General features: G+C 40.2%; 1 protein-coding gene across 1 annotated transcript in view; it reads right to left on the bottom strand.

Annotated features, from left to right (window-relative positions):
• The window catches only part of CPA6 (carboxypeptidase A6), a 36177-nt gene extending 25259 nt beyond the window's left edge, over positions 1 to 10918 (bottom strand). Inside the window, exons 1-4 of the mRNA XM_074898863.1 lie at positions 10839 to 10918; positions 7189 to 7303; positions 6179 to 6280; positions 5265 to 5369 (exon numbers count right to left, since the gene is read on the bottom strand). Of these exons, the coding sequence (XP_074754964.1) occupies positions 5265 to 5369; positions 6179 to 6280; positions 7189 to 7303; positions 10839 to 10918 (402 nt within the window). The remainder of the gene's footprint in view (positions 1 to 5264; positions 5370 to 6178; positions 6281 to 7188; positions 7304 to 10838) is intronic.
• Between the last annotated feature and the right edge of the window lie 2951 nt (positions 10919 to 13869).

The raw sequence follows: 13869 nt of genomic DNA, 5'->3' as shown, positions 1-13869 counted from the left end.
TATATGTCATATGTGAACAAAGGCAATGCATGTCTGAGATGGACAGACAAAGGTGGTACATTCTTGTAGTCTCAAGGAACTCTACAGAAATTTTCTTTAATCTAGGAAAAAGCTTTTACATAGTTAGCAAAACAGTCTTACTAGCAAGCTACTCTCTGAGGATCTCAGATAACCACCAGAAGGTTTCTGTATATACATACACAGCCTGTTTTATGCCATAAGCTCTACAGAGAAACCTTGTGATTTTTTACCTTTATATTGTAGTTCTGGAAAAAAAATTTATGAGAAAACCTTGTTAAGGAAGAGGCACTGGCTTTCCCACCAGTGCCTGTCTGTCCCAAGCATCTTCCTTCCTTACTGCAGCCTGTTCTCCTGGGTAGGAAAGCTGCTCAGAAAGAGTTGCAGGTTTGTTCATCTTCACACTAACAGAAGTCCTAATAAGAAGACATACCATCATTGCACACTGAACTTTGAGATCAGCTCCTAGATCTGGTTTGGCCTATCCATGCATCAGCAGTCGTGCTGACAGGCTCACCCAAACTGTAGTGGTCTCATTATTTCTGTACTTGTCCTATGTGCTGCTGTGACTTCTGAGGGAACATAGTTACATATATCATCTCAGCTAATGCATTAGGGTGTTGATGATGCAGAATTTTACTTTCATGAGGTGACTTATAGGGCCAGGATCTTTGTGCTGAGTGGAGGAATCCCAGAAAATCAAAGGCATATCCTTTAAATCAGAGGAGGTATATTAATGCATTGTAGAATTCCATGGTGATGGGGTGGAAGAGAAGTGACAAAATTATGTGTTTATAGGAAGAACCTTGAAAAAAAAAAAAGTTGCATCCTTTATTTTGTGCAAAAACTGGTATGTTAAATACTCGTAGCACATCTCGGTCTTTTTGAAGCCTTCTTTGACTTCTGTAAATCGCATTGCAAGATAGTCTCCACTGTGTGGCTAATATCCCATCTTGAACAAAATTTTGTTGGCTAAGGGGAAATGCCAAAATCCTGCAAACGTGCATCTGAGATGAATCCCAAATTGGAAGAGATTAAGTGCTGATATTAAAAAAAAAATGTACTGAACAAGTGAAAATCAAAATTCCAATTCAATTTGATTTCATCAATCACTTGAAAATGGCAAATGGATGGATATGAAGGCTAAACCCTAGATATCAAAGATAAATGGAGCATAAATCCAATGAGATAGGATCAAAGAAACATTGGAGAAATGTCTTGATATTCAGAGAATGTGAAATCTATTATTTTGGGTGAAATTCATCTATGAAGAATAATAATCAGCATATCAATACCTGGCTCCAAGCCTGGCGTCAGTTTATATGACACTGGCCTTCTGGCAAGAGGGGGTACACCTGTTTCAGAGGTGGAAAAGGACCTTTGGATAGGAGTTAACAGGGCTCACTGAAAGAGCTTTAAACTATATTTGAAGGGGGAAAGGGATAAAACCAGGCTCAGTAGATATAAGCCTGGGGGCAGCATGCCAGTGTTTGAGGGAAGGTGTGCTAGCAAGGTCCTTTGGTCTGCCATCTCAGTGGAGGTAGGAGATGGAGATCCATACAGCAGCAAAGATGCAAGGGTTATTGATGTGTTAGAAACCATAGAATTCACGTAAGAATTACGGTTTCTCCCCCGTAAAAGGTGGTGGAATCAACAGCCCAACTCAAGTGCATCTACAGCAAGGCACGCAGCATGGGCAACAAAATGCTGGAAGCCACTGTGCAGCAAGAAAACTATGAGATAGTTGCCATCATGGAAACACAGTAGGATGTCTCTCACAACTGAAGTGCTGCAGTGGATGACTATAACCTCTTCAGAAGGGACAGGCGAGGAAGGAGAGTCGGAGTGTTTTGATTGTCTAGAGCTTAGTTATGGTGATGATAGGGTTAAGTATTTATGGGTAAGAATCAAGGGGAAGGCCAAGGCAGATATCATGGTGGGAGTCTGTTATAGGCCATCCAGTCAGGATGAGGAGGCATATCAAATCAAATATTCTACAAGCATCTGGGAGAAGTCTCACAATTGCTAGCCCTTGTTCTTGTGAGGGGACTTCAAGTTACCAGATGTCTGCTGGAGATACAATACAGCAGAGAGGAAACAGTCTAGGAGGTTCCTGGACTGTGTGGAAGATAACTTCTTGATACAACTGGTGAGTGAGCCAGCTAGGGGAGGTGCCCTACTGGACCTGTTGTTTGCAAGCAGAGAAGGACTTGTGGGTGAAGTGATGGTTGGAGGTCATCTTGGGCATAGTAATCATGAAATGATAAGAGTTTATGATTCTTGGAGATGTAAGGAGGGGGATCAGCAGAACTACTACCTTGGACTTCCAGAGGGGAGACTTTGGCCTGTTTAGGAGCCTGGTTGACAGTCACTTTCGAGGCAGTCCTGAAGGGCAAAGCAGTCCAGGAAGGCTGGACATTCTTCAAGGAGAAAATCTTAAAGGCGCAGGAGCAGGTCATCCCCATATGCTGAAAGACGAGATGGTGGGGAAGGAGACCAGCCTGGCTGAACATAGAGCTTTGGCTGGAACTCGGGAAAAAAAGGAGTTTATGACCTTTGGAGGAAGGAGCAGGCAGCTCAGGAGGACTACAAGGATGTTGTGAGGTTATGCAGGGAGAAAATTAGAAGAGCCAAAACCCAACTAGATCTTAATCTGGCTACTTCCATAAAAGACAATAAAACCTGTTTCTATAAATACATTAGCAACAAAAGTAGGGCCAAGGAGAATCTCCATCCTTTATGGGACACAGGGGGAAACATAGTGACAAAGGATGAGGAAAAGGCTGAGATAATTAATGCCTTCTCTGCCTCAGTCTTTAATAGTAAGACCAGTTGTTCTCCGGGTACCCAGCCCCCTGAGCTGGAAGACAGGGATAGGGAGCAGAATGAAGGCCCCATAATCCAAAGGGAAATGGTTAGCAACCTGCTACATCACTGAGACACACACAAGTCTATGGGGCTGGATGGAATTCACCCAAGAATACTGGGAGAGCTGGTGGAAGTGCTCACCGAGCCACTTTCAATCATTTACCAGCAGTCATGCCTACCTGGGGAGGTCCCAGTTGACTGGAGGTTAGCAAATGTGACGCCCATCTACAAGGGCCAGAAGGGGGATCCGGGGAAGGTTATGGAGCAAAGCATCTTGATTGCCATCACATGGCACTTACAGGAACAACCACATGATCAGGCCCAGTCAGCATGGGTTCATGAAAGACAGGTCCTGCTTGACTAACCAGATCTTCTATGACAAGGGGACCCACTTAGTGGATGAGGGAAAAGCTGTGGATGTTGTCTACTTTGACTTCACTAAAGCCTTTGACATCGCTTCCCACAGCATTCTCCTGGAGAAACTGGCTGCTCATGGCTTGGACAGCTGTACTCTTTGCTGGGTAAAAAACTGTCTGGATGGCTGTGTCCAAAGAGTTGGGGTGAATGCAGTTAAATCCAGTTGGCAGCCAGTCACAAGTGGTGCTCCCTGGGGCTCAGTACTGGGGCCAGTTCTGTTTAATATCTTTATCAATGGTCTGGACAAGGGCATTGTGTGCATCCTCAGTAAGTTTGCAGACAACACCAAGTTGGTCGAGAGTGCTGATCTATTTGAGGGTAGGAAGGCTCTACAGAGGGATCTGGACAGGCTGGATCGATGGGCTGGGGCCAACTGTATGAAGTTCAACAAGGCTGAGTGCCACGTCCTGCACTTGGGTCACAACAATCTCATGCTACAGGCCTGGGGAGGAGTGGCTGGAAAGCTGCCTGGTGGAAAAGGACCTGGGGGTGTTGGTTGACAGTTGGCTGAATATGAGCCAGCAGTGTGCCCAGGTGGCCAAGGCGGCCAATGGCATCCTGGCTTGTATCAGAAATAGTGTGGCCAGCAGGACTAGGGAAATGATTGTTCCCCTGTACTTGGCCCCAGTGAGGCTTCACCTTGTATACTGTGTTCAGTTTTGGAACCCTCTCACTACAAGAAAGATATTGAGGTGCTGGAGCATCCAAAGAAGGGCAACAAAGATACTGAAGGGTCTAGAGCACAAGTCTTATGAGGAGATGCTGATGGAACCGGGGTTGTTTAGTCTGGAGAAAAGGAGGCTCAGGGGAGACCTTATTGCTCTCTACAACTACTTGAAAGGAGGTTGTAGCAAGGTGGGTGTCAGTCTCTTTTCCCAAGTGATAGGACAAGAGGAAATGGCCTCAAGTACCAGGGAAGAATTAGATTGGCTATTAGGAAAAATTTATTCACCAAAAGGGTTATCAAACACTGGAACAGGGTGCCCAGGGAAGTGGTTGAATCACCATCCCTGGAGGTATTTAAAAGATGTCTAAAAGTGGTGCTTAGGGACATGGTTTAGTGGTGGACTTGGCAGCGTTAGGTTAACTGTTGGGACTAGATGATCTTAAAGGTCTTTTGCAACCTAAATGATTCTATGATTTTAGCTTCCTATTCCTATGGCATGACACAAACGAGAATGTCTGTCTTAATCTAAGTCCTTAAAGCAAAGGTACTGCTGAACTGATCTCTAGCAGTGTACACTGGCACTAATTTACTTGGACCATTACCAGAATTACAGTCTTCACATTTTTAGGTCTTGGAATAAAATCCTACTTCATATCTTTGCCAGTATGTGTCTAGCATATTTTTGTCCTGTGCCTAGCTGTGTCTGGCTGTTGCTATCAGTTTCGTTTATCAAGCACTTAGGTGTTCTACAAATACATTTTAAAAAGCAGTATAATAGCTATTTATCTTTCTTATTGTCCTGGTTTAGCCAAGATAGAGTCAAGTTTTTTTTTTTTTCCTCCAGCAGAGAGAGAGGGGGAAGGGATCTTCAGCCGGGTTATTCATACCATGCTGACGTCAGGTCCAGGGGCGGAGCCTTTTACTTTCGCTTCTGGTTTTTGGGATCGCTTACACGCGGCGGGCTTGCTCCTTAACCATCTAGCGGTATTTCTCTGTATATCTTTTATCTCGTTCGCTGTTATTGCTGTTCATTGTTATTATCATTGTTACTGTTGCTGTTCAGATTGTTCTATCACTCTGTTGTATTAAATTCCTTGTTACTTTAGCCCGGGTCTGTGCCTAACTTCCAGCCCGACCGGCTGCGGGTGGGGGAGGGGCAACGGCAACGTGCTCTCCGATCCCGCCAGGAGCTAAACTTGCACACTTATTAATAATATATTAGATTGGTTATAAAAAACCTCCAATGTTTATTAAACTGAAGGAACTGTATGACTGTAAATCATTAAACACTTACTTCTTTCACGAACCACTGGCAAAAGGCAGGGCCAATCCACTCTCTTGCATGAATCCCACAGTCTATCCAGACAGCTTTCTTGTAGGGCCGTGATCTTTTACCTAACTTGAAGTGTGAATATTCATAGAAATATCAATAGAACTCACAATATTTGTGAAACACAATAACAAGAAAATAATAAAATATTAAAACACTAAAACATTTTGAATCTCCTCATGTGAAGGAACACACAGTTATAGTTTTCAAAGGTATGGCCAAGATAATGAAAGTGACCTATGGAAAAAAAAAAATTACAGAAAAAGTGAGATCCGTCAATTCCTTTTATGAGGAATGATAAATGATAAATGTCACATGGAGCAGGGTAAGGAAAAACAATGCTACAGTCATAGCTTCATGCAGAGTCAAATTTTCAGAACTCTACAATAGCAGGTGAAAAAAAAGTACATTCAAAGTAATTTTTGCTTCTTGTTGACACCCTCTTATTTGTGGACCTAATAATGTGAGTTGAGACTGCACAGCCCTGGAATTTTGTCAGTAGCTAAATAGGAATTGTATATGGCACATGTTGAGAAAGGCTTCAGAGTCCTCTGGGGTTCTTCTACAGCATAACTGCTTTCCAAGTCGTCTGTAAATGCCAAACTTTCCAGTTCCCTTAAATCCAAATCCTGCTAAGAGAACCTGTCCTTTAATCTATCTCCAAGCATATCCAATCCACATAAATAGGATTCGGCTTTTAGTCTTCCACCTTTTTATTTTTTTGTTCATTAAAAATGACATTCAGATTAGATCTTCGCAAGTCATCCTTAGGAAACACTGTTAACCTGTGTCTCTGATGTACATGCTATAACATAAGTAACAAAGTGTCTGTCCTTGATGCCAGATTTTAGTCCAATTAACGACTATTTAATCTTTACCTTGAGCACAAACAGTGGTCTTCCTTCATAGGATTTTCCGACAGAGAACATGTGAACTAGATCTGAATGAGTTTTATTCAGATGATGCATCCAACCCTGGATCTGCAAATACAGAAATAAAACTGCTGCTTTAATCTTTGCATTTCATGGGAAACAATTTTTACACATTTATTCATCTCAGTTCTCTATCCTCTGTATGGTTTTGGATCTTCCTGTAGTTTTTATTTTTGTCTTTGTTTTCACACTTGAGCTATCATTGGGTTCTCATAGCTCTATTGCCAGAGGCTGGATGTAGTCTTCTGTCACACGGGATTTCTTTTCCCTTTATATTGTTTGATTTTACTTGAATGCATTTGCTGTGCATCAAAAATCTGGGAATGGATCTAATCTGCCATTTCCACTAAATATTAATGGGATGAAGAAAGAAGGTCCCGAAGTCTGCCTTCCAGGACACAGAATGGTGAACAGACTGACCTGCAGGATTCAATGTTACCTGCAATATTTGTTTTACAGGTACCATCTCGTTGCGGTGCAGCACCCTCCACACTCGGTCTAGAGACTTTGTCTTGGTGCAGACTGAAACTATGTATGTGAACACACTGAAATCAATAGAAATTATTTACCCAACTATTATCTAGGATAGTATCCCTTATACATGAATTTGTATCTAGGTGGTTTTAATTCTTTGGGGTCTTGTGCAAATAATTCAGCATCTGCTCATAGTGCTTACTCAGTGAAACTAATCAAGCACAAAAATCTTATTCCATTAGAGTAAAGACCTACTTTAAAAACAAAACTCAGAAGCTGTCAAAGATAGTTACATATGAAGATAAGTCTTGAATACAAATATTAAAAAAATACATATTTTCAATGCCTATTTTGAAGAAGAAACATTTAGAACACTTCTCAAGATGAACAGGTAACCACAACTTGTGGAGAGAGTGAAATCTTAGCTTTATGAAAAAACAACAGTGTAGTGGATAAGAGGAACAATATGAATTTTCACATACTTCTTCCAGGGAGTGATACACTTCATAGTTATACCCAGAGAGAGACCTTCGATTCCTATGTGACCTCAGTCCAGTTTGGTTTTCTATTGCTTTCTGTAGGTCTGATATGAGAATCCTAGGTAAAAAAAGAGTGGTATTAGAACACACAGGCTAAACCAGAACAGCAATCACATTTAGAAGAAATATAACAGGAGTTAAACCATCCTGATGTTACTTCATCTGTTATAGTTTGACAATAGAATGCTTCAGGCTTATTTGAATATAGGCTGCCAAATAAATACTCCAGCTGCTTTGAAATGTAACAGTGCCTTCAAAAAACACAATGAGCTTGTTAAGCAAATAAACCAGAATGATGTAAATAACATAGCCAAAGTGAAGAATAAGTAATTTTCATTTGTTTATGGAGCAGCATTTGTTGTCTTCTTTTATAATCCTGTTGTACTATGTGATAATGGATCTTAAAAATTGATTTCAAAACCATAACATTGAAAACCATAAAAAATTGATTTCAAAACCATAAACCATATTTTTAGACTTATAAAAACATGCACATACTTTGTCTCAGGAGTTATTGTACTGGTATGAAACTACATATACCTACAAGTTGTGGAGGCAAAACAAAAAATGAAGAACTTTGCATCATTATTCTGTCTGAAACACAATGAACAACGAACAAAGAAAAAATCTTAGGTGCAGTTTGTTGTTTACATTATCTACTCTGCAATAGTTGCTTGCCAGTTATTTTAAAATAACTCAGGAAAAATATGAAACAATACTGAAATTTAAGTTGTTTGCATAAAAAGTGAGAGGTTCTTCGCATTAAGAGCAAAATGCAGAAACAGTGATGTAACCTGAAAACTTTCTTATTTTATGGCAAATCTAAATAATCATACAAATATAAAAATATAATATAGAAAACACACAAATTATACTGAAGAAGTTAGAGCATTTATGCTTTCCATCACACAGTGGCAAGAGCTGGGAATATCATCACTGACATCAGTAACATCACTGTAATACTGAGAGTCATCCTTGTACACCACCTTCTCCTAAAGCATGGCAATGTGTAATCACCATACCACTAATTCATCATTCCTGTAAAACGATGGTCACATTCAACCTTTTAAAGTTTTATAGGAGTTAGCTGCAATGATTGGAAATAGATGGAAAGAAACTGCATTCACTCTGATCCTAACTCAGCTGTGCAGCAGATATGTCAAAGATAATAGGTCTATCTACATATAATATCAAAGTAAAGGTTATCTCCATCTTCAAATGTATTAGTGAAGTAATTGTATAATTAGGAATTACATTGTTCTACATTAGCAACCTTCATTAAGCAAACTAAGGGCTTACAGTCTTGACTTGCAAAGTGCTGTGCACACTCAGACCAGTACTGTAAAGCATTTAAGTCCGTAGTTAGAATAAAGCAGTGGTTTTATTCAAGTCATTAGGACATCTAACACGTTAAAAAAATACTTGCCTGCTTTGCTGCATTCTGATTAGTGTAAGTACCTTCCAGGATCAAGCTCTGTTCATTTTTACAATAATAGATTTAATTTCACAACCCCAAATTGTTTATGATCTGTACTCCAAATGAGATCTGATAATCTCCCTTTACTCTTAAATGACTGTGTACTCTGTGTGCTTAATACAAACACAAAGGTTCTTAAGCCCCTCAGGTCTGAACACAACCTAGGTGGCTTCGTTAGCACAGAATTTACAAGTGACGCAACTTCGAGCAGTAAGAGTTTATCTGATGCCTGGCTTGTTTTCATGTCATAGTCAAACACGTGGAGAGATAAACCTGTTTTACAGGCAAGGGCTGGTCACCTTGCTCATTATTAGGGCTGCTTAATGCTTCCTGTCTTTAGAAATTTGTATAATTTAGGCAAGCATCACTCCATCAGGCTGAAGTTTTACATAGCGTTTGCCTCAGATTTTCCAGTTCTGAAAAGGATGGAGCAATTTAACTCCTTTGCAAACAGTGTGTTAAAAATAAAATCTAAAAAAAAAAAAAAACCACAAAACTGTGAAAAACAGCCATGAGAAAAGGAGCTGTATGAAACCTTGCCTGGTGCCTCAGCCCCTTGGCTCTGGAGCTGAACTTCAGCTCAGGGCTGCGGTCCCCACCCCAGCTGTGCTGTGGGCATGGCTGTGCTTGGCCGCCCTGGTCCTGCCGATCCCCGACTATAGCTGTTGCTGCTCTCATGGCCAATCCTCCCACCTCTTGTGGCATTACAGATCTCAGGAGGCTTGTCAGGACAAGCACATGCTGGTCCCAGGCTTTGTAGGGTTTTACTTCTGATGGCTGGGACCCAGCGGGCAAGGAGTCCAAAACGAGGAGTGGGGAGATGAAGAGGGAAAGCAAAGTAACAGTCTGGAGGTTAGAATATGCTGTCTGGCTTCCTTCTAAGTGCACACATCTTGTCAAAGATGTCAAATGTCAAAGAGGAAATTTTCCCTGTGGAAAATGAATGTAATGTTGTCCTCATATTTGTAGCACATTATTTCAGGTAAACTGGAGAGACTATTTGCTCTCACAGTTCTTGCCCTTGCATGCTCTGCTCTGCAACCTAAGTAAAGGTCTTCAAGTATAGGGAGTGTTTACAGCACACATAAAATTGCCTTCTGTCATTTCATTAAAGGTGATTACTGTGAGCAGGAACAGCAGCAGACGTGAAAACAACTGCTGGGGCACAGTAATTAGGGGACATTTTTTGTATAAGCACAGGAAAACAATTACAGAAATCCCCATCTCTTTTCTAAACACAAACAAAACTGAAACAGTGTTGAACCCACATGAAAGTCACTCTGAACTTCAGCTACCAGGCCTGCATAATTAATTTCCTGATGTTTGTTTTTGTATTTTTAGGATGACAAATTAATGAGGCCATCTTATAATAAAAATTCTCATAAGAATACACATAATATATAGTATGATCTGCACCATCTTTTTCTCACTGAGAAATAAGTATAAATAGCCTCACGTAGGGCTTTATTCTGCAAATGTCTGAGAATTCAAATAACTCATCAGTCGGTTGTTCAGATGCTTAGGCATCTCACTGAAAAGGCTTTAATGACAAGATCATTACTCTTGTCTAGTATATCATATTGATAAATATGAAATGATAAGTATACTTCAAAACTGTCTTGAATGCTTTTAAGGAACGCTATAAATGATATGTGATCCTTAGCATGCGTTTGTTTTGTATGACTTGCATTGGGTCATGAGGAATGGAGAGTTATAAAACAGAGCTAGTACATTCCTTTATAATTCATGAAGAAGGCTTGCCTCTGCATTTGCAGCACACTTGTAAACAAACCTTGTCCCTGTTAAATACAGAAAGAGGCAAAGAGGGCTGTAGAATTAGTAATTACCATCCCTCTCTTAACAGATGTGATTTCATATACACTGAAAACACTTCAGCTTGACTCCAAAGGAGGACATTTAATTAAAACTGCTTGCCTGTGGGAGATTTTCTGTTCTCCCATTAAAAGGGTTGTTTTCTTGGCAATGTCTAGCTGTCTGCCAGTCTAATTGCTATGATGTGGAATGTATTTTCAAGCACGCTTGGCGTGGTAGACGCAGACCTGCTTTGGAGGCCAGATCTCTGGAGCAAGGCACAGAAAGTGAAGCACAGGCTTACGTGTACTGGATGTTTGCTTGCTGGAGGTAGGGCAGCAGACTTCGGGATGCGTTCTGCGATACTCGCACATCGGTGACCATTCCTTCGACAATGTGGAAGGGGCTGCTGGGCTGCCATAAGTCCACCTGTAGTGCAGGAACCAACCTGTAATTCATATGCATTCAGTGTAGGTGGGGAAATCCAGGAGATGGCATGCTTGAAGCTGTGTAGGCAAACACTCTAAGCATGGTGTAGACAATAAAACCTGCATTGGCTGGTCCAGTTTGACACCTGTGTTAATGGAGCAGATTTTGAGGAATGATTGTGTCCAGCTTACCACAATGCTCGTGGGAGATTTACCAATGGGAAGAGAGAATGGTCTCAGGAATGTGACTCCTGAGATGTCTTTAAACAAAAACTACCTCTAACTTCATGCACCTCTTCAGACTGCTATACATTCCCTCTCCATTAGCTCCCATGGAGTCCATAAATATTTTTCATTTCACAAGATACTTTCTATGTTTGCTAGGGCAGTAAAAGAAAAGAACACTAAAGAGAGGTAGGAAAATGTAGCATATACCAGTGTTGTTCACAAAGTGTACTCAAGTTTTATTCTTGATAATAAGAAGATCAGAGGTCAATACAGAAGGTCACCAATACTATGAAGGAAGCTGTGATCAACCCAATAATTTGACATGAAATGTCAAAATAACATGATTAATATAATCAAATTATTAGTCTTCTAAAAAATTATAGCTACTAAATGATACCACAATTATTAATGGGCTGTCTATATCTGTGCATACCAAAGGGATGCTTCTTGTCTATTTTCACTTTCTTTTGTTGCCAAATCTGAAATACACTTGGAAATTTTAGCCCAGAACATGAATTTTCAAGAAAGCAAGAAAGTCTGCAAACAGGGATTTGAAACTCATGTGTTCCACACCCGGTAACAAAATGGTGTTCTACTGCTCAGCCGTATCAACAACACAGGCACATACTTTTCAACAGAGGTGAGAACAGTTCCTCCTCAACCAGTGTGACAACAGTGGTGAGAACACAAGTTAACAAACTCTTCCCAGAGCTGCTGGATAGTCACAGGAGACTATGGAAAGGACTCTCAGCAACCTCTGTGTCAATGTGCAAATATGCATGTCAACATCCACAGGCCTTAAAAGTACGTAAGTTTGTGAGCTGAATACAAAGAGAGGAATTGATAGGGACTACCATGTCCCCACATTTCTTAAAGAGAATTTAAAAATAATTAATACTTGATAAATATCTTTTAAAGTTTATTGCAACCAGCTGTGTTAGGCTGCATTGATGAAAGTCATGGGTACAGTGAGTGTCCCTTGCCTTACTTGCTTTCCAGGTTTCCAAGAAGGTTTTTATAATCTATATTTTAAAAGCTCCTGACTTCTTCTATGCCATACCAGCTATTTTGGAATTATCTAATGCATTTCACCTGGTCATGCTATGAACTTTGTTAGAGAAGAGAGCGCAATCTTGCAACAGCAGTTTAGTTCCCACCATTTCTCAAATGGACCTGAGTAAGAATATTCTGATTACCAAGAAGGCATCTGATGCTGAACCTGCTGCTACTTCTTCAAGAAGTAGTGGCTTCAGTCCAGTTAATCCAATTAAATACCTGCTACTTTGGAAGAAGAAAAACTGAAACACAGGGCAACCTCTTCTATTCCTGCCAAAACCACTCTGTTTCATGCTGCCACAATATGGTCTATGGATGCATGTGATAGTGGTGAGTGAGCACAGCATCTTTTGAAGTCTAACACCAGGACTGGCAAAGTTCATGAGGCTTGCAAAGCTGACAGCAGCTATGACAGATGGTCAGTAGAAACCAAACTCATGAATTAAATAGTGCTAAATGCTGCTTATAAATAAGGATCCTCTCACTGCGCTAACACCTTATGTTTGTCAGTTTATGTATTTTTTGTATTTTGATTAATTATAGGCATCCAGTGAAATTCCCCCCTAATTCAACATTGTTGATTTCACTCATGGTTAATTAGAAATGACTTCTAAGATTTATCCCTAAAAATACACATCACTGAGGGTAAGTTTGTTGCTCTTGGAGTAACAGCATAGCAATCAGCTTAGCTTGAGCCATCTTTACAAAAGTAACAACAAATTCTTATACACAAGCTAAGATCAACTGAACAAAAGTGTTTCCTGGACAACTGTAATATCTAAACCCACAAAACTGAAAATAGAAGTTACAAAAATGAAAAAAAAAAAAAAAAAATCACAATTGAGATACACCTGAAACTTGTCTTTTTTCTTGATAGTTACTCAGGATTAATTTTGGTGAATTTTTCCATCAGTGTGGAGGGAATAAACCAATTAATATTCTCACTATCATCAAGCTTTTGAATTTCTGAGATATTCTAATTGTCCCTCCACATTACTGGCTGCAAGAGAATATCAAAAGCAGAAGCAATATTCTTTTAACTAATGAGATTAGCAGTATATTGCACATCGCTATCCTCTTTTGACAAAAATGCAGTATTTTACTCCTGGCATTGTCCTGGAAGTGAGAAAAAAAATAAAATCCCATTTTTAGAATCCAAATCACTTCTCTTCAGCTTAGTTCCCTATTTGGGTAGCTTGGTTTCATTTGACTTCCACTTCTCATCCTTTGCAATGTAAACGAAGCATTCAGTGCTCATCTGGGAGATGTTACCTGTGCTATGCAGAGCACCACTTCAATTGCTGACCTGATTTCACTTTATAAAGCATATAACAAGAAACAATTTCTCCAACAGACATTTTATTTATATTGCAGCTTTCAGCTTGCCCTTGGCATGACACAGAGACAGCACATGAAAACTGACAAACAGAAGATGGATTTCAGAGCAGGTGTGTTTGGACTAAGCAAGTCCAACTATTCTTTATTCACTGTCAACTTTAGGAGACCTCATCATTGCATCTCCAATGGATACTGAGGGCTCCATCGGAGTCATCACTCTTCTTTCAGCATCATTCCTCTGGCAAGCCTGCCTTGCATTTCCATGCTGGGCTCCACTGGCTAGCA

Source organism: Athene noctua, chromosome 2, assembly GCF_965140245.1.
Source record: "Athene noctua chromosome 2, bAthNoc1.hap1.1, whole genome shotgun sequence".
Lineage (NCBI taxonomy): Eukaryota > Metazoa > Chordata > Aves > Strigiformes > Strigidae > Athene > Athene noctua.
This window is presented reverse-complemented; position numbering and strand designations above follow the sequence as displayed.